Here is a 24085-nt window from a genome sequence, read left to right on the forward strand (position 1 = left end):
ATATATATATCTATATATATCCTATATATATATATTCTTTTTCTCTATCCTCCATCATGTTTCTATACAGCAGGATCTCATTGCCCATCCACTCCAAATGCAGCAGTTTTCATTTACAAATGCTAGACTCCCAATGCAACCCACTACCTCCCCCTCCCCACTGGCAAACACAAGTCTCTCCTACATTTTGTAAGCTTGTTATTTTGGGGGGACTGAGATGATCTGTGATAGTTTCTGAATAGCATATAACACAGAATTAACACTTAATGTATACTATTTTCTAATCCTAATCCCATTCTATGGTGAAATAGACTTGGTAGAGAGTTTTATGACTTACATTTCAGTTAAATATACTACTTATCATTCAAATATGAAAAAAATGGACATATGTCATTTTGTAAATTGGTAGTAATCATTTCAAAGCCAATATCTGCATTTCTTGTTGCTGTTAGATTAAGCATCATAAAACTGTAATACCATAATTTTACTTACCAACATTGACTTTAAATATTGTAATGTTGTAGTGTTTCTTGTAGAAAAGAATAGCTTTATGTTTTCACTAAATCTTTTATTTAAACAGAAGTTTGCAAAAAAACAAAATAACAAACAAACAAAAAACAAAAAACAACCAACCAAACAAAAAAACCAAAAAACCTAGGTATAGGATTTTATTTTTTGAAGTATTTTTTTCCCACAAAATTTTGGTATTGATTTTCTTTATATGCTACTTTAAAGTAAAAAATTTTTCCGGAGTTCCCGTCGTGGTGCAGTGGTTAACGAATCTGACTAGGAACCATGAGGTTGCGGGTTCGGTCCCTGGCCTTGCTCAGTGGGTTAACGATCTGGCGTTGCCGTGAGCTGTGGTGTAGGTTGCAGACGCAGCTCGGATCCCGCGTTGCTGTGGCTCTGGCGTAGGCCGGAGGCTACAGCTCCGATTGGACCCCTAGCCTGGGAACCTCCATATGCCGCGGGAGTGGCCCAAGAAATAGCAACAACAACAACAAAAACAAAAAAGACAAAAGACAAAAAAAAAAATTTCCAAGCTGAGAGAAGTCAAATGCTTTCTTTTGCCGTAAGTAAACTTCCTTCATCCTACATTCTTATAGAAAAATGTCAGGGACCTGAGTTATCTGAAAAATTTTGTGTGTAGTAATATGCAAGGATATGAGTCCTAAAAGTTTTGAGAGCTCATATTTTGGCACAAACACAAAATTTTAAAAAGGAATTTTTTCCCATCTATTCTCCACACTAGAGATTTGAGAGGTTTTTAATAATGATTTAGTGGAAGCTTGTTTGTGCTTCTTTTAGTTATATGAATCCTTTTAAAACTGCTCAAGATCAGGGGCATTTATAAATCAACATAAAGCAATTATGAAATGAAAGGAGATTAGCATAGAGGTGTCTCTGCTGTGCTAGAAAAATAGAACTTTCATGGTTTTGATATTAACCAAATCTCTAAGGATCTGTTTAATAAATCTTCTCCTTCCATCTCCAGCTGGATAAAGACATTATTGCAACACAAAAATTAAGATTGCAGTTTTGTTATCACAGGTTCTCCTGGGACTTGGCCTCTGTAGCATTAGGAATGTCCTCTTCCAAGCCAATGGTTTTTTAAAAAGTTAAACTATTGCACATTCCCTGAGGAATCAGTAAAGAGCAGTAACAACTTTTCTGGGGCAACTTTTCTCTTGCCCAACTGAAATACGGATTCCAAGAAGTTTCCAGAAGACACAGTTCAAGGAGCATTAGGAGACAACTTATCACCAAAAGTTCTGATATGAAGTTTAGGAGCATTTCAAATATACTGAGCATATTGGATGTATAGGTGACTAAATTTCAAATATAGTCGCATAGATTATAGGATACAGAAGTGCTGTGCAGAGAGGTCATTGAGGCAAATGTTGAGGTATAGATAGTGTAGGACCTTGATGATAAAAACTTGGAGAATTTAGAAATGAGATTTATAAAGGCAGCATGGTAGAATTCTTTAGATTTGAGAGAAAAGAGCAAGAAGTCTCAGTATTTGAGTTGACTGACTGAAACACTTCAGATGAACATGTGATGGCCCAGCTGATGTCATTAAATAGTGCCCCTTTCATTTTTATGTGTTTGGAGTCTACATATTATGAGTAAAACACCCAGGTGGGAATGCATGCTCATATCATATAGCGTAACATGCTTTGAGGAGATCAGGAATCTATGCCTTGGAACACTGTTCGGTGAACCACAGACTCACAAGTATGTGCTTAGCTGCTTTATGTGTGTTTTTCTTGTCTCCCTGTTCTGATTCCCAGAATATGCAAAAGTTATCACTCTTAACATAGAGGTTCCCAAGAGATGTCCAGGGTGAGTTATTTTCATGCTTCTTGTTCTGGCCAAAACCAAGACCAGGAAAACTTCACCCAAGGGATTCCTTCCAGTGATGAATAAATATCAGGCTGAGGGAAAGTTCTCCCACTACCTCCACCTAACAATGGATATTATCTCAAGCATATATCAGAAGATAAGGGTAGAAAAGTAATCTGGTCTTAGACAAATTTGTGTATAGTGAGTTATCTCATATTCTCGGTGACTCTCTAAATAATTTTAAAATATTTCTATGTATGTGTTTTATGCATGCCCACTCTGTTTGGAGTTGAGTACGGCTTGTTCAGCTTCTGACCTTTAAAGAGATAAATCATGGGTTTTTCTGATCCTATGCTATTCCTACTAGAATTTCTGTGGTCTCTAACAACAGTGTACATACCACACATAATGCTGTGCCTCAGTGATGCTCTAAGTCTGCTTTGGGAGGTCATGGTTCTTTGACAAGTACTTGATTATTAGAAACTATTATGGCTTAATGGTTCTTCCCATTTAAGAAGATAAAGAATGTTATTATCAGAGAGAGTTATGAATACTAAGATAACTTTTAGCATAGACATAGAAGTAAAAAATTGTATATCCAGTGGGCAGTGATATAAAACTCAGTTATTATAAGATTAATAGGATTAAATCTCATTAACCTGAGCAAGCTGAGGAAGGCAGCTTTAGGTAGTGGAAGGAACTTGGACATCTCTCTGCATGATTCATCTGGTGTCTATCTCAGGCAATCTATTAAATTCTCTGAGTTTATACTTGTAAATTATAAATGTTGATAATCCCACAGTTTTAGGATTCTATATTAAAAAATTAATGGAAGGACATTGCATCTAGAACAGGAAGAAAAATGCATTGCTATATTTTAATATTCCAAGAAGAGTGACTCTACTTGTTTCTTTTCCTTAAGTTTTCAAGTTTACTAATCCCAAAGTTATCTCTACCTCCTTTTGTGAAAATGTACCCTGAGTTACGGAGTTCCAAAGGTACTTTAAAAGAATGTGTTATTGCCTCCTGTCAGTCTTCTCAAAATATTAATCCCCTTGTGAATAAAAGTAGAAGTGAAAGGTGAAAAAGTTGTTAAGCTCATGGAAAGCAAGAAGCAAGTTTGACAGCTTATTAATTTGGAGAGAATGTAAGGAGTAGGTATTTTAAAGAAAGGTGATTCTGTGTCTTTTACCTCAGAAGGTAGTTGGCTATTTTCTAAGATTGTAACCAGTAAGCTTTGAAGTCTTTAGTGCTTTAAACTGCATTTTAATGAATAGAGAGGAAGTTAACTCTAAAGTTAACTGAGTACTAGAAAACTGTTAAGTGCTTTATGCATATTTTCTGACTTGACAGCAAATCTATTAGATTGAGTGTGCTGTTTTTACAGATGAGGAAACGGAAATAAAAATAAATTTAGCTCAAGGTCACAGGGTCAACAAGTAATGCGTTCAGACCTGATCTCACTAATTTAAAAGTCTATGGTTATTCCACTATGATCCCACGTGTTGGATTAAATTAATAAAGTAATTCTTATTCTATCAATGTTATGATATAGCGACAATTTCAAAACTGATGAAAGGCTATGATTTTTTTATTGGTAAATTGTTCCCTAGCAATGTACAAATTCCTCTTTCCAACACAGTTGAAATTCTGCTTTTGCTATTAGCTATTTTCTATGTCCCTTATTCCAATAGATACAAAACTAATTACTATTATTATTAATATTATTTTGCCTGCACCCGCAGTATATGGAAGTTCTGGGGTGAGATGTCAAAGCTGCACCTCCACAGTGACCTGAGCCACTGCAGAAGGTCCTTAACCTGTTGTGCCACAGTGGGAACTCCACAAAACTAAGTATTAAAAACTAATTCTGGGAAGATTTATCTTGACAGAGTTTCAAGGTAAATATCAAACTGTTCATGTTTATCGGAGGCATAAGTCTACTGGGTATAATATCAGAATATTTTCTTAGAAATTAAAAATATCTCTAGTGGAGGATATGTTTATTTGTAAGTTGTGAGACTGTTACTACATGTTCCCCTGTTCATAGCTAATGTGTGATTCCCAAAATTTCTTTAAGAAATTCTTCTTTCTTTCTATGCTTGATCTGTGTTTCTTTATAAGGGGAGGGGAAGCTAGTGCTCATGAGGAGGTAACGGTTTTCATTGTTCACCTGCTTTCCTTGGCACCATCCTTGCAATTTCAAAGCATAAAGGAAGATGCAAGACCCCAAAGTACAACAAATCCAAGGGAAGTCAATAAACAGGAAGAGAGATATGTAATTATCTTTCTACCATTCAGCTTGAGAGGAATTCTTAATTTACTTAAGGATGACTATAAGCAATATCATAATTCTATTTAGAAATGAGTAACTGGTGATTTCTGAAGTTTTCACTTCATGTTCAGTCAGTACTAACAGTCAAATACATACTTTGCTTACTTACATGTCTGTTGTTTTCTCTAGTCTTAGAAAAGACATATTTTTTAACTTTTATGGTGGTATTTCAAAGCATCCAGTGATGTAATTGAAGGTAAATATTTTCTATTGATAAACTTGAGTTATGAGGAGCTTCCATTCAGCATTCATCAAGTCAGAACCTGAGTCTGAGTTACCTTCTACTCTGGTTAATTCCTTCCTCACATAAATCTCCACTGACATTTTTTTTCTAGTAGATTTATTTTACTAAATTAATTCCATTTAATTTTGATCCTAACCAAAGATAAATTATGTGTCTGATTTTGCATTTGTATTATCGTACCATGGTATTTATTAAATGGCCTTCTATGTAGCTTCTCTCCTAAAGGTTGTTTCAACAAATATTTTAGAATAATAAGCTAAAGTTTTAATTTTATGATGTCTTATAGAAGAGGTTCAAATGAAGCTTTAAGGAATCATTATGCATAATTCAGAGAAACTGTAATTTTGTGCCATGTCATTTGTTCTGGATTTCAATATCTGTTCACCATCATCTTCCTAAGTAGATGACTTAAATTTTAGTTATTAAGTAAAATTGTTGTTGGTAGTGCCCTACCCAGATTCTTTTACTGCAGTACTGGAATGGAGCTAGTTTCTAGGTGACATGGCAATCTTTTCTTGGTATTTCATATTGCTGTTCACCTTTCTCACTTCCTCCTTATGAGAATACCCTCTTAATCATCCATAAAAATCATATCTTGGAAAGGCAATTTTAGGCATGTTGACTTCTCATGTAGGCATAATACCAGAAGCATCTTGCCAAGATTTGTCTTCTCAAATATAATTTTCACTTTCAGATATCGATGCTAAATTTCATGAAGTTTAAATTTCAATGAGATAGAATTTCAGCTGAATACAAAAAATTAATTACCACTTCCCATCTTACTAACTAACAATTTATCCTTCTCTTGAGGTTATTTTAGAGGAAACACTGAAGAAAATGGATACAGGAAATCTGTCTGTAGTGTCAGAATTTGTGCTTCTGGGACTTTGCCAGTCGTGGGCTATGCAGGTCCTACTCTTACTGATATTTTTTATGCTTTACCTGATTATTGTATCTGGAAATATCGCCATCATGATCTTAATCATCATCGACACCCATCTGCATTCCCCCATGTACTTCTTGTTGGCCAACTTGTCCTTTGTTGATATGTGGCTTTCTTCAGTTACCACTCCTAAGATGATTACAGACTTGGTCAGGGAGAACAAGACTATTTCCTTTGGAGGTTGCATGTGTCAGATTCTCTTTGTGCATTTTGTTGGAGGTGGTGAGATGGTGCTATTAGTAGTAATGGCGTATGATCGCTATGTGGCCATCTGCAAGCCACTCCACTATTCAACCATTATGAACTTGCAAAAGTGCCTTGGGCTTGTGGTGATTTCCTGGACCATTGGCTTTGTGCATGCCATGAGTCAAATGGCCGTGATTATGCAATTGCCTTTTTGTGGCCCCAGGGAAATGGACAGCTTCTTCTGTGATATACCACTGGTCATCAAGCTTGCCTGCATGGATTCTCATAGCTTGGGAATGTTAATGAATGCTGACAGTGGGGTTCTGGCCATGACCTGCTTCATACTGTTGCTGATATCCTACACATACATTCTTTTTACTGTTCGACAAGGCTCTAAAACCAGTGCATCTAGGGCATTCTCTACCTGCACTGCACATATCACAGTGGTGGTGCTCTTCTTTGGGCCCTGCATCTTCATCTATGTGTGGCCACTTAGCATCACGTGGGTGGACAAATTTCTTGCTGTGTTTTACTCTGTTATTACACCTCTTCTAAATCCAGCCATTTATACCCTAAGAAATAAAGAGATAAAAAATGCTATGAAGAGATTCAGAAGCTACTACTTGCATGCCAAGGAAAATATTTAATGCCTAGAAACCTCACTGTAGGCACTTCAAATTGACAATATATTTACCATATAAAATGGGGCTAATATTCTAAACACTTAGTTTATAGCTACATGTTATGACTGCCTCCAGGTATAGGAATAAGGCTAATATTATTTCAAGGAATTTCAACAGTTTAGAATTTAATTACTTTATTTTTTCTTTTTATGGCTATACCTGTGGCATATGGGAGTTGCCCGGGACTCAAATTGGATTCAATAGGATTCAAATTGGAGCTACAGCTGCAGCTTATGCCACAGCCACAGGAATGCCAGATCCAAGCTGCATCTGTGACCTATGCCACAGCTTGAAGCACTCTTGTATCCTCAAACCACTGAGCATGGCCAGGGATCAAACCTGCATCCTCATGATTGCAACATTGGGTCTTTAACCCACTGAGCCACAATGAGAATTCCATTTATTAATAAACCAGTAAAATATCATGTAATATTTACCTAAAATCCACACACTAATAATCCTTTGTGAGGGGATTGTCTAATCTAATCAGTCTTTCTATGCCTTTAACTATGTTCAATGAGATGCTGACCATTTAACCGAGTCATACATACTTCCTGATGGATAACATCTTAATAAACTTCTCTTGAATTTTCTCCTAACTCCATTTGGAAAATGTTTCTGTGACACTGGCTCCTTTCCTCAAATCAGTCACTTTGTACAGAAGCCCATTTAGTAATTACTGGCAGTGGCTAGAAACAGAGGTTAACATGCACAGAACTCGTCATTTGTCTACCTGATTACTAACGTTTCCTCTGTAGTGGATGCCTTTTGGTGAGCATTCATAGAGGACATATATATTTGCATAAACTTTGCCCATTCTGAGACCTCTGTTACCAGAATTTCCCTCCAGGAATTCTTTGCCAATACCCTTCCAATTCTGTTCATTCTAGGCCCTGATATCCAACCAAATGATTGGTAGTTCTTCATGAGTCGATAGATGGCCATGCCTCTACTGATAGCCAAACAAAGTGGACAACCAAATGCACAGCTTGCGCTTCTTCCCAATGGGAAAATTTCTCCTCATCGCTATTTGGCAGTACTGTAATCATAATACTAATCAAAACTGGCTAATATTTAACTAATTTGGGGCTGTAAAGCTGCAGACTTTCACTTTTAGTTGCTGCTAACATATGCCAAACCAACTGTATGTTTAGGTCCAAATAAAAGTTTTAGGTCATAGCTCCCACTCAGATTTGATTCCTGCCCTGGGAATTTCCATATGCCAAGGGAGCAGCTGAAAAATAAAAAAAGAAACATAATCAAACTTTAGCAAAATCAGCAAAAGTTTAACAAAATAATGAGACAACTTGAAATATGTTCACATTATGTAGGACTCAAAAATTTATAGGAGTTCTTATCGTGCCTCAGCAAGTTAAGAACTCAACTAGTATCCATGAGGAAGCAGGTTTGATCCCTGGCCTAGCTTGGTGGGTTAGGATCCAGTGTTTGCTGCAAGCAGATGCAGCTCAGATCTGTTGTGGCTATTGTGGCATAGTCTGGAAGCTGCAGCTCTGATTTGACACCTAGCTCCAGAACTGTTTTATGTCAGAGGTGCCATCCTAAAAAGAAAAAGAAAAAAAAATATTTTAAGGATTAATGGTAGTTCCCCTTTGCCCAGTGGGTTAAGGATTCAGCATTGTTACTGCAGTTGCCTGGGTGACTGCTGTGGTGTGGGTTCAGTCACTGGCCTAAGAACTGTTACATGTGGTGGATGTAGCCAAGGAGAGAGAGAGGGAGAGTGAGAGGGAATATTTTAAGGATTATTAAGTGGAAAAGAAATTCAGCTTTTACAGATGTGCATAAAATAGTGGACCCAAAACCATGGGAAGGAAAGTTCAAGAAGTGTAACTTCCTATGGGGAAGTACCCCTGGTGCTTTCTGGTCTGTTGTATGTTCCTATATAAACTGCCAACCCGTGGAAAGGCTAGCCCTTCTCACTATGATTCTGTGTGCTCCCATTATCCTAAAGGACTTTCAGCCTCCTGAACATCCTGTGCTCTTTCACCTCCAGGTTTTTGCTCATTCCATATCTCTTGTCAGGAACTTGCTTCCACTGACACTTTATCTCCCTACCATCTTTCTGGTCATCTTTTTAGTTTTAACCCTGTGCTACTTTCCCTGAAAACCCAGAATAAGTGGCCTCTTCACCCCTTCTGTGTGAGCCCACAGCATTTATGCTTCTCTGTCACAGCATTTTTCTCATTACATAGAAACTCTTTGCCTGTTTCCACGTAAGCTCTGTGAGGACGGATTCTGAATACATGACAGAGGTCAGCGCCTGGCACCTACAAAAGGCTCCACCCATACTGTTTGAATATGTGATATTAGGACTTCAGAGTTGGGTTTTAAAATCTCACTACTTTCCCTTCCTCTGGAGACTCTGGACTAAGGGAATTATCTACTCAAAGAACAACAGATATGTCGGAAAAGAAGTGTCATTAAAAAAATACCTAGGTCGTACTCATTGAAGACAGTGGTTCAGGTTTAGGTCAGAAGGATATTTTTAAATTCTCCCTTAAATCAAAGATGGCTGGGTCTTTGTTTCCAATCTGATGTTAACAAACCTGTCCAGGTGCAGATCCACAGAAGTTAGAATAGAGGTGTGAGTGTTTTGTGCCAAACCAGTCTAATTTTGTCTCTGTCAATTGTTCCCAAAATTTTGTTTCCCGGAGTAGGCAGGCTAGAAATTCCTCCAACAAGAGGGTGGCTTAGAGAGACTTGTTACTATTCTGATATATGACACATTTTATGTATGTATGTATACATTCAAATGGGCAATTCTCAGAAGTTCTAGTGGAATCAGATCCTCATTGATTATAGTAACTTCTCATTCCTCATTCTTGCTCCCTGTCCAATAAACTACCTGCACCCAAGTCTTTGCCTCAGGTTCTCCTTGTGGGACAACCCAAAGCAAGACACCCTCCTTGAATTGTGTTAGAAAGAAATAATTGTCAACCACTAGTTACAAAAAGATTTATTATCTCACAGTTAAATTCACTCACTTTCATAGTAGAGTGATCAGTATTTCAAATTATTCATTCAGTGTCCCAACTGGAAGTTTATATATCTGAAGACTGTAAAATATTAATGTCATGATAGGTTAAAGGCAGGCTTTATATATGAAGTGGGAGAGGAGCAATTGTGAAAAGGATGTGTGAAATAAGACCATTTGAAGCTTCAACAATGGATGGGTTCTTAGTCACCGCTTTAGGAAAATATATGTATGTAAATTTAGGACCTGGAAATTGAACTATTCATGCTTGTGTATGTACCTCTTGGAAAGTCTTTGAGTATCCTCAGGGGTATGCAAGACCTAGTTTTAAAGATTAGTTGTCTAGAATACCCCACTGACAGACAGACACTCACACAGACATACACACACCCCAAACCCAAACTAAACACATGGTATTTGGGGTATACATGGAAGAAACATAATCTCTATGTCTCAAGGAAAGTTGAGAAGGAGATCTGTTGTAAAAGGACTTCATCAAAAGTTATTTATAGGAGGTGACTTTTATGGGCCATCTGAGATTTCTTTTGATTCTGATGAAGAACATGAGAACAAAGAATTGATCAACATTCCTGCTCAATTAACATTTATTTCATGCTTTCTGTGTACTAGAGGTGTTTCATGAACTTTTGTATCCATGATCTCATGAAAACATCACACATCACATAATGGTTCTCTGGGGGTGGGAATGACCACTCCAATTTTAGTTGAAATTAAACCACCTGCCAAATTCATATTGATTAATGAAAGAATTGAGTTCCTAACTAGATCTTCTGATTTAAAGTTCCATATCCTTTAACAATATCACAGTAAGACTGAAAAAGAACTCTAGCTAGAAAAGTTAAACAGAAATGTAAGAATTCCCCCTCCCCAATCACAAAATGCATATGTCTAATATGATGTTGACTGAAGTTTTCCCTGACACTAATCCCTACTGCCCACAACTCTGGGCAAATTAGCTGCTCTTTTTTCTTTGTGTTTCATATATTGTACATATATTGGTTAGAACGTTTTTTTGCATTTTATGGTAATTATTTTCTCATCTGTTTCTCTACATCATTAGAGTGTTTTCTGAGAGAAGAGACTGTATCTGCTTTATCTTCATAATTATCTTCACAATCTAGTGCCAAGCACAGTGCCTTAACACAGAGGAGGCATTCAGTTACTATTTACTGAGTGGATAATTATACAAATGAGTGAAAGTAAAAGGATGGCCATTTTACCCATATTCCACTAAGCTGGATTATTCCATATTCCTCCTGGGCCTGCTACCAAAGAAAGTTTAGACTTTTCCAGAACTTTCCAGAGAGCATTTTTCATATCCTTATTCCTGAGACTGTAAATCAATGGGTTGAAGAGTGGAGTCACCATTGCATAGAACAGGGTCATAATCTTTGGCATCAAGGTGGAGTGGCTGGATCCAGGGCTCACATGCATCACCACGATGGTCCCATAGAATAGCAGCACCACAGCCAAATGGGACCCACAGGTGGAAAAGGCCTTATGTCGACTGGATGCCAAGGGCAACTGAAGCACAGCAAGTAGGACCAGGGTGTAGGAGATGAGGATGAAAATGAAGCTGAGCAGGATGATGAGGGAGCTTAGGGTATAGCTGGTAAACTTGGACATGGGGGCAGGAGCACACGAAAGGGTCAGCAATGGGCCTGGGTCACACACAAAGTGGTCAATTACATTGGGGCCACAGAAAGGCAGTTGGGAGATAAGAATAACAGGCACCAGATACCAGAGAAAGCCACACACCCAACAAGAAATCACCAGGTTGAAACAACATTGTCCAGTCATAACTGTGGCATAATGCAGAGGATGACAGATGGCAAAGTATCGATCAAATGACATTGCTGAGAGAAAGAAGCACTCAGTGGAGCCCATGGAAAAGAAAAAATATAACTGAAGGAAGCACCCAGTGAAAGAGATGGCCTTGGTCTTTGAGAGGAAGTTAACCAGCGTGTTGGGAACAGTGGAGTTGACGTACCAGATCTCCAGGAATGCAAAATTCCCCAGAAGGAAGTACATGGGGGTGTGGAGCTGCTGGTCCCAACACACAGCACAGATAATGGCTCCGTTTCCCATGAGAGTCAGGAGGTAGACGATGCAGAAGAACATAAACAGGATGACTTGAATCTCCCTGCTGCAGGGAAAACCCAGAAGGATGAATTCATGCACTGATTCAGAATAGAATCCTGACCCGGAGATGTTCATTTAGTCCATAAGCTGTGCTGCAATGAAACATAATAAAGAAGCCAAATCCAAGCAACTCAACATAACATATTAGGACCTTCATGATCTGATCTTTATCTACTTATTTAACCTCACCAGTTTCCTTGTACTCTCTTGAGTCTTGTGTCCCAGTAAGAAAGGAATAGTTGCACTTCTACCAAATGTCGTGGTGTTCTCCCCACGTAAGATAATATATTTCTCCTTCCTTCCTTCCTTCCTTCCTTCCTTCCTTCCTTCCTTCCTTCCTTCCTTCTTCCTTCCTTCTTTGCTTCCTTCCTTCCTTCCTTCCTTCCTTCCTTCCTTCCTTCCTTCCCTCCCTCCCTATCTTCCCATCCCTTCTGGGTCCTTTCCTTTCTCTTTCTCCATCTTTTTACCTATTGGTTTACTAATTTACTTCTTTTTGTCTGCATAAATTGTACATGCAACTTACACTGTTCACTTCAAGTTCCAGTGGAATGGTTCTTTACTTGCATGGGGTGGTGGTGAAGGCAGATGAGAGCAAAGGCTTGGCAAAAGAGGAAACAGTGGACCAATATGGTATGAGACTAGAGTAACAAGATGTGCCCATTTGCAGGAGACTATCCCAATTTTAGCACTGGGAGTTTTGTGATTCAGAAAACTCCTCAGCCCTAGGGAAACAGGGACAGTTAGTCACCCTGTGTGAGATCCTGAAGCTGACCCTGCTACTTTAAAAACACATATGCACCTGTCCCCTTGGGTCTTACTGAAGTCCTCCTTTGCCTAATTTGTCTGCAGAGAAAAAGGAAAGGTCTTCAGTATGACCCATGAGAGTACTGAGAGGACACATGAAAGTACTGAGAAGATGCTCGGAAACAAAAGCACAACAGCAGGGCAATGCCCAAATGGCTTTCCAGGAATTGCTGGATGTTCTGTGCAGCCATGAGCACTAATTATCAACAGAGGCCACACTCCAGATGCAAAAGCTGTGTGGAATCACATGTCCAAGGTCCTGGGGTGGGTGGATGCAACCCTGATACTCTTTTTTTTTTTTTTCCACTCAAGACTAAATTACTAAGTAATGCATTATTTTTTGACACAGGTTTTCTCTGAGCAATTCTGCCATCCTATCTTCTTATGATCCCCCTTTTAAGGCAGTTGATTCTTTAATTCAGAAGTCTCCAAACGTATTAGTAGAAGAAAAAGACTCCATGAAGCCCTTTGCAAGGGGAAAATATAATGATAGGGAGGAACCAGTGAGACAGAGTGACTTGGTATTTAAGAAGAAATTGGGGTTGGTAATCTGATCTAGATTGAGTTGATGATCTTCCAAAACATTTAATGATCTGGTTTCCAATGATCAATAGAATGAAGAAAAAATAAAACAACCTTGGGAAAAGAAAGACCTGAATAGTTTAATTTAGTTTCCTTACTCATGGGAAAGAGTATTTCACATTTCCTGAAGGGCATGCTGGCATTCATATTAATCACATTAAGTCGGATACTTCCTTCAGAAGAACTGAATTTCTCCCTGCTGGTAGTTACTCTGGTTTGGCCAGATTCTCCCTCTGTGTCTGCTTCATTCAGTTGGCCATGTTATTATGGAATCTCTCTTATCAGATGAAAGCATTACTCTGATTTCCCAAGTCTTGGCTACTCACTAATTAGACATTATATATGTGTATAAATAAAAACAAAGCACAAAGAGCTAATATTCTTTTAGTTTTAAAAATAATTTGTGAAACATCCCCAAACTGATTTGCTTTTCCTAATTCCTTAACCTGCTTGGACCTCCTAGTGGATGGTAGTTATTTATAATAGCTTTTGTCTTCAGTTATGTGTCTCTCTGAAACCCTGTAACGATGTAATACAACTCCCAAAATGGACTGGAGGAACCAATACTTTTAATCCTGTGTGACAACATCTTCTATGAATTACTAGTTGTAAAGCAATAATATTGTTATTTATTTATTTTTATTTTTATTTTTTGTATTTTTTAGGGCTGCACCCACGACATATGGAGGTTCCCAGGCTAGAGGTCTAATCAGAGCTGTGCCAGAGCTACAGCCAGGCCAGATCCGAGCCGGGTCTGCGACCTACACCACAGCTCATGGCAACACCGGATCCTTAACCTACTGAGTAAGGCCAGGGATCAAACGTGCAACCTCATGGTTCCTAGTCAGATTTGTTAACCACTGAGCCATGACGGGAACTCCCTGTTTATTTTGTTAATCACTGCACCCATGGCATGTTGAAGTTCCTGGGCCAGGGACTGACTTCAAATCACAACTGCAACCCAAGCTGAAGCTGCAACAACATGGATCCTTTAACCACTGTGCCCAACCAGGAATCGAACTTGCCCCTCCACAGCGACCTGAGCCACTGCTGTTGGATTTTTAACCTGCTGCACCACAGGTGGATCTCCCTCTTTTATTTTAGAAAGAGAATATATTGTAACTTATTTAGAATTGTGAAAAAGCTAGAAAAGGATTCCTCTTTCAGTTAATGACAAACACCACAGCTTTGCTGGGAATTGAAGCTATTTAGATTTTATCCCTTAGCTCTTTTATCAAGAATACCACCACTACCAACAAAATTAGGATTAGTTCTTGAGAAAAAAAGGGGTAGGGATATGATGAGATTTCTGCCTACCTGGGAGCTATGCTTTGGAGGAACTGAGTCTTCTCAGCTTCAGTTTCAAAAGTGTGGATTCCCAGGACCTTCACTGGAAAACAAACCCCCTTTTGTATAATTAACTGCAATGACTAACAAGAGTTTCATCAGGGGAGATGTTTGGAGGATGACGTAGATGAGACGTTGGGAGTAGTTACCAGTTTCTTATTTGGAAGAGAGGATTCAAGTACCACCTATATAAACATTTTAATCTAAAAATGGAGTTCTATTTTAGATTAAAATGTAGAGGACTCTATTTTGGGCCTGTATTTCCAAAGATTTGGTTCTTGTGTATTTAAAAAAATGACTCCTTATCTCAGTAGTCCTTTGGGCAGGCCAGTATCTCAGGCCAATATCTTCTTTTACTTTCTGTGATTAGATGCCTTTGGGAGAGGAACTAGGAAGAATAAGTAGTTATGTGAAATGAGTATGTGGCTGTGTCTACTGAACTTAAAGCTAAATATGAGTTGTTCTTTACTCTGTAAAACCAAGGTTCCTCAAGGGAAAGGTGATAGCCATATAGCTGATTGCCAGAGAAAGGTAGAAAATAAATATATATATATATAATTTCTTTCTCATGAGGAAGAAAAAAGGGACAACTTAAAGAATATGAGGGCTTTGTTTCTAGTTCATAAAGTAAATCCATTATAATGTCATCTTCGGTTTTCTTCAGAATCAGTGATCTAATCTTACTAGCTCTGTATTGTTACAGTATGATGATCTTTCTCTTATGATTTTTGGAAATATTCTCAACATTCTAATTTTGTTTGTGTATGTGTATTTAAAAAAGGAGTTATGTTTTTGGTCAGTATAATAGGTGCAATAACCCTATTTTAAAAACATCTCCTCTGACATGTTTTTTACATATTTCTTTAAGACTCACCATCTAAATGACCTTTTAGAGAATTTCTAGAGTCAGATACAGTAACACAGAGTGATAGAATTAGTCTATTAATGCCTATTTCTGTGTTGCAGCAAAAGGTTGAGTGAAAATATTTGAAACATAAAACATTTATAGGTCATTATAGGGCAATGCAGGGAGCTCTGAGCATAGTCAGTTTGAGGTAGCAGAACCACAGTGTGTGTATGGTGATTGGGAATGGAAGACACAAGGTAGAGAGAACATGGACCAAGATACATTTTCCCTTACTTAATAATTTTCTTTCCCTCTTAATGTCATCTGTGGTAGGCATGCCATAGGTTGCCACCTATTGGCTTTTCAGTTGTTCCAAATGGAAATCTTTCCACATTGTGATGAAGCGAGGCAAGTGCTTCAAACTTGGTGTACATAGTGGTTGGTGAATTTTCCATTGTGATTTATTAATATCAAATTTTCAAAGAAGTTGTCCATTCTATTTCACAAATTGGGAATTCACTGGAATTTTCTTCTGCCCTAGTGGATAGAAGCATTTGGCATGTAGATCTGTTTTTGATGATATTCAGATTTATTTTAGCTCACACGTCTTCTTTTTGCTGCTTGGGTAAGCCATTGTTCCCCACCATTAGATTTAGCAACAAATAAGCATTTGTTTGTTTCTTTTGTTTTGTTTTGTTTTTCTCTTCTCCCTAAAAGCTAGGGCTCAGCATATTCTTTTTAAACAACTTTTCCCCATGAGGACATGGAGAATTTCTATTCCATCATGGAAATTGATTTAAACTTCTCTATCATTTAACATCTTCATCCAGTAACACCAGGTAGATGTGTCAACATGCTGGCTAATAGATGTGGAAATATTTTTTGGAGGAAAGATAACTAACTACCCAGAAATTTAAAACATATATATAAAATGACAAAAGTTAAAAATTCAATGCACTGGTTTAATTGCAGATGGGGAAACAGATAAAAATGTATTAATTAAAAACTACATCAAAAGAATTTATATATTAATGTGTCTGAATAAACAAAAGAATAGAAAAAATGGAAGAAGTTAAATATGGAAGAAGTTAAATATGGAAGCCTAACCTTAGTTTAGCAATTCCCAAGGAGAGAGAGAGGTAGACAAAAGCAATATTTAACGAGATCATGTTTGAAAATTTCTATAGATTTGGTCAAGCAAAAAATCTACAGCTTCAAAGATTAAGCCCAACACATTCCAAGCAGTATGAATAAAAATAAAATCATATTTAAATAACAGAAAACTAACAATAATAATAATACTTGAAAAGACACAAGAGAAAAAGATCTATTACCTTTCTAGAAGCAAGACTTAGGCAGAGAGTTGATTTCTCAATAGCTTTGGTGAAAACTAGAAGACATGGAATTACATCTTGAATGTTCTGCAAATGCGAGGGAAACTGTCAAACCAGAATTGCATTAGCAGGAACAACATCTGTAGAGGATGTGTTAAATAATGATATGATAAACAAAAGCAACATGAAGGAGTTCCCTTTGTGGCTCAGTGGGTTAAGAACCTGGCATAGTCTCTGTGAGGAAGTGGTTTCAATCTCTGGCCTCACTCAGTGGGTTAAAGATCCATCCTTGCCACAAGCTGTGGCATAGGTTGCAGATGCAGCTTGGATCTGAAATTGCTGTGGCTGTGGTGTAGGTCTTAGCTGCATTTCCCCTTTGACAGCTAGCCCGGGAACTTCCATATGGCTGCAGGTGAGTCAATCAAAAGAAAAAGCCAAACAAATAAAAACATCATGGAAAAAGATGGAAAGTGTGCCCTTCCTAACTCTGAGCTACATGCAAACCTTGTGTTTTGCTTCTTTAGATGTCATTATTAAACAATCAATGTCTGAGGGTTCTTTTATAAACCTTGTCTGATAAGCCCAGTGTCTGGAATTTTGGTGTCTCTTCTGCCTGAGGGGTTTTATATAATTTTAATATGCATATTCTGTTTTCTTAGGTGCAATTGGAAGTATGAATTGTAACATTTTACGTTCCTCACATAGAGGTTCCTCAAAATTTTTTTCCTGCTGATGGCAGTAAATTTATAAACACTAAAATAATTAGATATTGCTATTTTAAGAAATATTATAAGAAACTTGGAAACTAGACAAAAAATGAGAATAAAAGAATTAATATTACAAGCCCATCTAGTGAAACTGCTTGTGGGGAAAAAAATAGATACTGAATCCAAGAGGAGCCCTTGAATCAGGAAACATCACAAAAGTGTGCCTTTGAAACTCTTTTTGTTTTCTTGACTTGTCCTGATTCCAAAGGTTCTATAACTAATGAAAAGCAAGCAAGCAAAAAAAAAATTTTTTTTTTCAGAGTTCTCTGTCAAAGATTGCTGTCTAAAATGTATTTATCTTGTAAAAGAGTTCTCTGTCAAAGATTGCTGTCTAAAATGTATTTATCTTGTAAAAGTTAGAAACAGAAAGGATCTGTATTTATAAGGCAAAACTGATTTCTACTGGGAGACTGATAAGGCTTGCTTATCCTGGGTGTTCTATTTCAGATAAGAATCTGGAAGATTTTGTCTACTTCCATGAGCGAGGGCATGGCAGCAGTATCCACTCTAGGGAAAATGTTTGCCTGTCCCTGTCTCTCTCGTTAAAGACTGAGATCCTCTGTCTGCATGCAGTGTTTGCATCTGATAGGAGCTTCAAAAAGTGGAGTACAGTGGTAAACTCTGGGACATCTCTCTGATTCTTATGTGGAGGGCTCTGAATTTCATAGTGAATGGGAAACAGTAGGGGCCAGAGCCATATAGTCTGCATGTATTTTATTTGAAAAAAGTGTTAAAGCCCCAGTTTTTAAAAAATTAAATATGCATTCCCAAGAGAGTGTCTTCCTGTACTGTTCATTTTTATTTATTTATTTTTTCTGTAGGAGTGTTCACAGGCTGTGTTTCTAACAGTTTTTCACATATGGCTGAATTTGTAAATTGAGGGTGAAAGTACTCCGAGTGTCTGAAAATTATTAAATATTTTATTTTTGAGTGTCAAATGTTTCCTTACTCCAAGAACAAAACACATAGATTAGATTATAAAACTTCCTTAATTTAATAAGGCTACAATTCCAGTGGTTATAGAGACTAATAAGTGCTTTCACAAATTTAAAATAAGGGAAAGAATTTCCAGAGAAGAAAGGAATGGCTTTTTAATAAGTTATATGTGGTAGACATTTCAGAAAAACAAACAAACTTCTAACAGAGACTTCTAGCTCATGGCATTTATATGTAAGAATCCAAGTTCAGCTATTCTGAATGAATCATTGGACAATTCAGAATGGTTTGATCATTTTGGTTTAGAAAGAGTGGTATGTTTTTCTCCATTTTATAACAAGTTAGACTATAATACAAACATGCATTTTATTTTTTGTAAACCTTTGCATATAGAAAAACTACTTAATTTGAACTTAAACATGCTGTACTGGTTTCACTGAGCAGATGAGTTGGCATTACTTCTGCATATGTAGCATTATTAAAAATGTAAAATTATGTGTTCAATCAATGCATTGATTTATGAAACAAATTGAATGTAATTAAAAAATTAAATTCTTCAATAAATTGAATTTATTTAATTGAATTTATTTCTGAAGATATTTTTGTTATCAGCAGTAGTTGTGATGCTCTGTAATGTGTCATCTTACGTACAATTTCTAATATCCTTTGTAAACTTTAATTAGTAAAAAATTTGGGCTATCGAGACAATTTTTAATAAAATAGGATGCAAACATACCGATTATCAGGCATAGTTTTAATTTGCCTCCTATTTTTACATATTATAGAATGGCTGTCAGATAACAATTTGATAGGGTGTTTAGCTGCCTGTAGACCATGTTAAGGCGTGTGTTTATTTTCGTCTCTTTAAGGAACCAAAGGGATGCGTGTGACTGTAGACATGCATAAAATGTGTGCTCATTGCTGATCTGCTGAGATGCTTGTGTGTAGAAATTCTCAAGTATCCATCTCCTATTTTTCCTTGGTTAATGCTTGTAATTAATATAGGTGGTTGAGACTCTTCTAAATACACTGGTGGTAAGGAAAGACAAATGTATATGTGAGGGAATGACTATGTTCTTACTGACTGAGAGCAGAGAAGAGTCATTTGTTTTAAAACCTAAATGTCAGGTTGTGCCAGGATGTGAAATAAAATGATAAAAGACAAAACGTGGGATGAAACAGAAAGCTGTAGACGTTTGAAGGAAAGTGAGCTTTGCCTTAATTTACAGTAACTGCATTATTTTTTTCTGAATACATTTTATTTGGGGTTAATTTTGCAGCTCTGTTCATTGAAAACCTAAAAATGGTGGAATGTCAGCTATTCTACTAAGAAATATTTGTTAAGGTAAAATTGATTTGGTAACTTTTTATCGGGAGTAAGAATTTAATGAGTGACCTATTATTTTTTAGCGAGAAGCCATAGATTTGGGTATTCTTTTTTTTTAATGATTTTAATTTTTTCCATTATAGTTGGTTTACAGTGTTCTGTCAATTTCCTACTGTATGGCAAAGTGACACAGTCACAAATATATATATATATATATTCTTTTTCTCACTTGACCTTCCATCATGTTCCATCGCAAGCGACTAGATACAGTTTCCTGTGGTATACAGCAGGATCTCATTGTTATCCCTCCAAATGCAATAGTTTGCATCAATTAACCCCTGACTCCCAGTCCATCCCACTCCCCCCCCACCCCTTGGAAACCAGAAGTCTGTTTTCCAGGTAGATTTGAGTATTCTTGAGAACAGTGACTCTAATAAATGTGCATGTCTTTGAGAATACTGTTTTATAACATTAAAAGATTATACTTCACAGTAACAGTTTATAAAAAAATGTTGAATTACTAATGACAGCAGCTTTGTTTTCTAGATAAGATCCATCCATAGTCTTGAAGCATCATCAAGACTCAGGTGTCATATTAGGGCTCTAGATAACACCTTGAAGGAAGCATTTCTGCTTCTATAGCTTCCAGTGATAACTTGGCATTTCTCATTCCATTTAGCCTCCTCAGGAAGCATGCCTGAGATAGATACCATGGAGAATTGTTTTATGCAGGTACAGACTGATGATGGAGAATTGGTAGCATGTGTAAAGTCAAATTCATGAATCCAAAGTAAGTGAGAGGGCAGGTTGTGTTATGCAATAAAGTCTGTTTCAGAGCCTTTAGAGCCCAAGGTCAGTTTTCTAGAAAGGACTGAGATTCAGGAGCCTGGGGAATCCCAGGGCTCATTAGGCTGAATGGTGGCGTGAGGACATAAAAGCCTCAGACACAGCTAGAGCCCTAGGGACAGACCTTTCTAACCCTTGCAGCCAGCCCTCAATTAGGGCTGGACTTAAAAGGACACATTTCGGGCACAGACAGGGCAAGCCTGATGTGAGAATTTCTCATTTTTCTGGCCTGAGATATGGAGACAGGACTGGTGGAATGAGTAGCAGGGTAGCATGTTCCTTCTTTGAACCCACATAGCTCCTGACAGGGCAATGATGTAAGTTTCTCAGCGCTCCACTTTCCTCCCTTGCACCTCTTTCTATTTCTGAAACCATTTTTTAAAATACCTTCATACTCTTTTTCTCCGTATACTGACATCATTTTTAAATTTAAGAAATTATTTGAGTTTTGTTTTTCTTAGTTTATACTCTTAGAAGCATTACAGAGCAATGAAATTCCCATGGTAGCGGGGACATTGGTTCCCTGCTTAGAAAAACTAGAGAATAACCGCTCAGGAGTCCATAAATAGCCTGTGTAGATTTAAAGAGCTTGATTCTGTCCTCTTCTCTCCAGGTTGCACTGGATCTTTCCATAAAGATTTTAACTTCTTATTATGCATTTTCAATTCCTTTGGCTCAGTTTTGACAAATTCAAAACATTTTCATTGACATTTGAAAATTCTTAGGTTATTCTTAGGATGTGAAGCAAGATATACTAAGTAGGGTCTGATCCTATAGTGAGTAATGTGATAACCGACCTGGCACTTCTGAAGGTTGCTTCCTAGGTCCCAGCAGGGCTTTGGTGTGGGAAACTATGCTGTGATGGAAGGTGGTTTAAGGGATGGTCATTCCTTCAGGCTGATGGGTGTAGTGCCCCTTTCCTTCCTCACAGAATAGTCACAGGCTGAATTTCTTATTGTGATCAGAGACTTCAGAAATATAGAAATTGGGAATGTTTCTACCAAACATGGAATTTTATTAGCACTGAAATTGAACTTGCTATATTTGGCATTATATTTTCATATTATCTGAAGGCAAAACATTTCTCGAGTCAGTAAGAAAATTCAAGAATAACCATAATCCAGTGTGTACCTTAATTATAACCCATGGGAGTTCCCGTTGTTACTCAACATGTTAAGAACCTGACTATTATCCACGAGGATGAAGATTTATTCCCTGGCCATGCTCAGTGCTTTAAGGAACCAGCATTACCACAAGATGTGGCATGGGTTGGATCTGGTGTTGCTGTATTTGTTTAGTCTGGCAGCTGCATTTCCGATTTGACCCCTAACCTGGGAACTTCCAAATGACAAGGATGTGACCCTAAAAAGGCAAACGAACAAAATAATTATAACTCAAATAACTAAGATGCAGTGTTGCCTACTTTTGTCTTATGAAATTTTGAAGATTTTGATATCACTATTAATCAAATCCTTTTATACTCATCTCCTAGAAACTACTCCCAAACACTTATTGCACTGAAATTCCCCAGTGTTAAATATTACTTTAGAGAGGTAGATGATAGGGTAGGGCTTAAAAGATGCAAACTGGTTCTTGTTCTAGCTACACAGGAATGTTCATTTCATACTTTATGGAACATGCTTAAGTTTGTCTCAGCCTGGAAGATAATTCTATAAACACCAGACTCAATCTTGATAACTCATTTTTTTTTTTCGTCTTTTGTCTAATTTGAAATGCTCCTGTTCCAATTTAATTCTTCTTTCTCTAGGTCACTTGGTATCCTTGACTTGATGAGAAAAGAAAATGATTCTAAGGTGACAGAATTTGTGCTTCTGGGCCTATCATCCTCCTGGGAGCTGCAGCTCTTTCTCTTCTTAGTATTTGTGTTGTTGTACATGGTTATTGTCCTGGGAAATGTGTTGATAATGTTAACAGTGTGGACTGATGCTTACCTGCTCCAATTGCCTATGTACTTTTTTTTGGGCCACCTGTCCTTCCTTGACCTATGCCTGAGCTGTGTTACTGTGCCCAAGATGTTAGGGGATTTCCTACAGGAGGGCAAGGTCATCTCTTTTTCAGGATGCCTGGCCCAGATCTACTTCTTGCACTTTCTGGGAGCCAGTGAGATGCTTCTGCTGACAGTGATGGCCTATGACAGGTATGTTGCCATAGGTAATCCCTTGCACTACCTGGCAGTCATGAACCATCAGCTATGTGTTCAGTTGGTTTTTGCCTGCTGGTGTGGAGGTTTCATCCACTCTATCACACAGGTCACACTGGTCATTCAGCTGCCCTTCTGTGGCCCCAATGAACTGGACAGCTTCTACTGTGATGTCCCACAGGTCATCAAGCTAGCCTGCGTGGACACCTATGTGATAGAGGTGCTGATGGTCTTGAACAGTGGTCTGCTCTCTCTCATCTGCTTCTTGGTCTTGCTCTTCTCTTATGCTGTCATCCTGATCACCCTGAGAACTCGCTTCCGCCAGGGCCAGAGCAAGGCACTCTCTACCTGTGCCTCCCACCTAACAGTGGTCAGCCTGATCTTTGTGCCATGTGTATTCATCTACCTGAGGCCTTTCTGCAGCTTCTCCGTGGATAAAGTGTTCTCCGTCTTCTACACAGTGATCACACCTATGTTGAACCCCCTCATCTATACACTCAGAAATGCTGATGTGAAGACAGCCATGAAGAAGCTGAGAAAAAAACATGTGACATCCTGCTGCCATGTCAAAGAATGAACAGGAGGAGGTGCTTTAGAAAACGTACTTTCTTGGGACACTTGACTCATCCGGTACCTGAATACATGGAAGAAAACCACTTGGGTGAATTTAGTATATGGAAGAGAAGACAGCATAAAAATTATAATGCATTGCTCTTGATTATAGTTGGCAGGCACAGGTGACTTTCTCATGTATTAAATATGAAGCAGAGAACTCAGGAGTGTTCAGTGGCCCAGAAGTAATAACAAATTAATTGAGGAGTAGAGTCATTAAGACACCTTACTACAGTAAGTCTCCTTTTTAAAGAAATAACTATAATCTATTTGAAAGATAAAAAGAAATCCTGAAAAGAAGTGTTCCCCCCCCAAAAAAAAGACACCTTACTAATCAGTTCTTCTAGGCTTTTGTTTATAAGTGGTCTTCCTTTATTCAATTCACTTAACTTTTGATAGAAGATATTACATCTCTTGTTGTGTCCTGTTCCTCTAGGGTTTAATAATTCCTGGTGTCTGGAAGTTCCTTCTATCCTTTGAGGTCTCATCAGAATATCTTCTGAGGCACAGTGGATCCATTTTGTCCTGTCCCTAAGAAAGCCTGAAAATATCACTGACAACCCAGCATATTAGTGTTCACACAGGAACTGTGTTGTGTATTGTGCCAAATTTTAGACATGCAGTTCAGCA

The 24085-nt window shown here is 37.8% G+C and overlaps 3 protein-coding genes across 3 annotated transcripts; 2 read left to right on the forward strand and 1 right to left on the reverse strand.

The window, feature by feature from the left end:
- The first annotated feature begins 5759 nt into the window (after window positions 1–5759).
- On the forward strand, window positions 5760–6701 carry LOC125136436 (olfactory receptor 4K14-like). Its single transcript, XM_047797242.1, has one exon. The coding sequence runs from the start codon at window positions 5763–5765 to the stop codon at window positions 6699–6701; it is 939 nt and encodes a 312-aa protein (XP_047653198.1). The 5' UTR covers window positions 5760–5762.
- Window positions 6702–10939: 4238 nt separating this feature from the next.
- Window positions 10940–11983, reverse strand: LOC125135832 (olfactory receptor 11H4-like). The gene has a single exon (XM_047796283.1). It carries the CDS (start codon window positions 11965–11967, stop codon window positions 10981–10983), a length of 987 nt encoding a protein of 328 aa, XP_047652239.1. The 5' UTR covers window positions 11968–11983; the 3' UTR covers window positions 10940–10980.
- A 10450-nt stretch (window positions 11984–22433) lies between these two features.
- Window positions 22434–23420, forward strand: LOC125136684 (olfactory receptor 4Q3-like). Its single transcript, XM_047797495.1, has one exon. It carries the CDS (start codon window positions 22473–22475, stop codon window positions 23418–23420), a length of 948 nt encoding a protein of 315 aa, XP_047653451.1. The 5' UTR covers window positions 22434–22472.
- Window positions 23421–24085: the final 665 nt, after the last annotated feature.

This window comes from Phacochoerus africanus, chromosome 9, assembly GCF_016906955.1.
Source record: "Phacochoerus africanus isolate WHEZ1 chromosome 9, ROS_Pafr_v1, whole genome shotgun sequence".
In the NCBI taxonomy this organism is placed as follows: domain Eukaryota; kingdom Metazoa; phylum Chordata; class Mammalia; order Artiodactyla; family Suidae; genus Phacochoerus; species Phacochoerus africanus.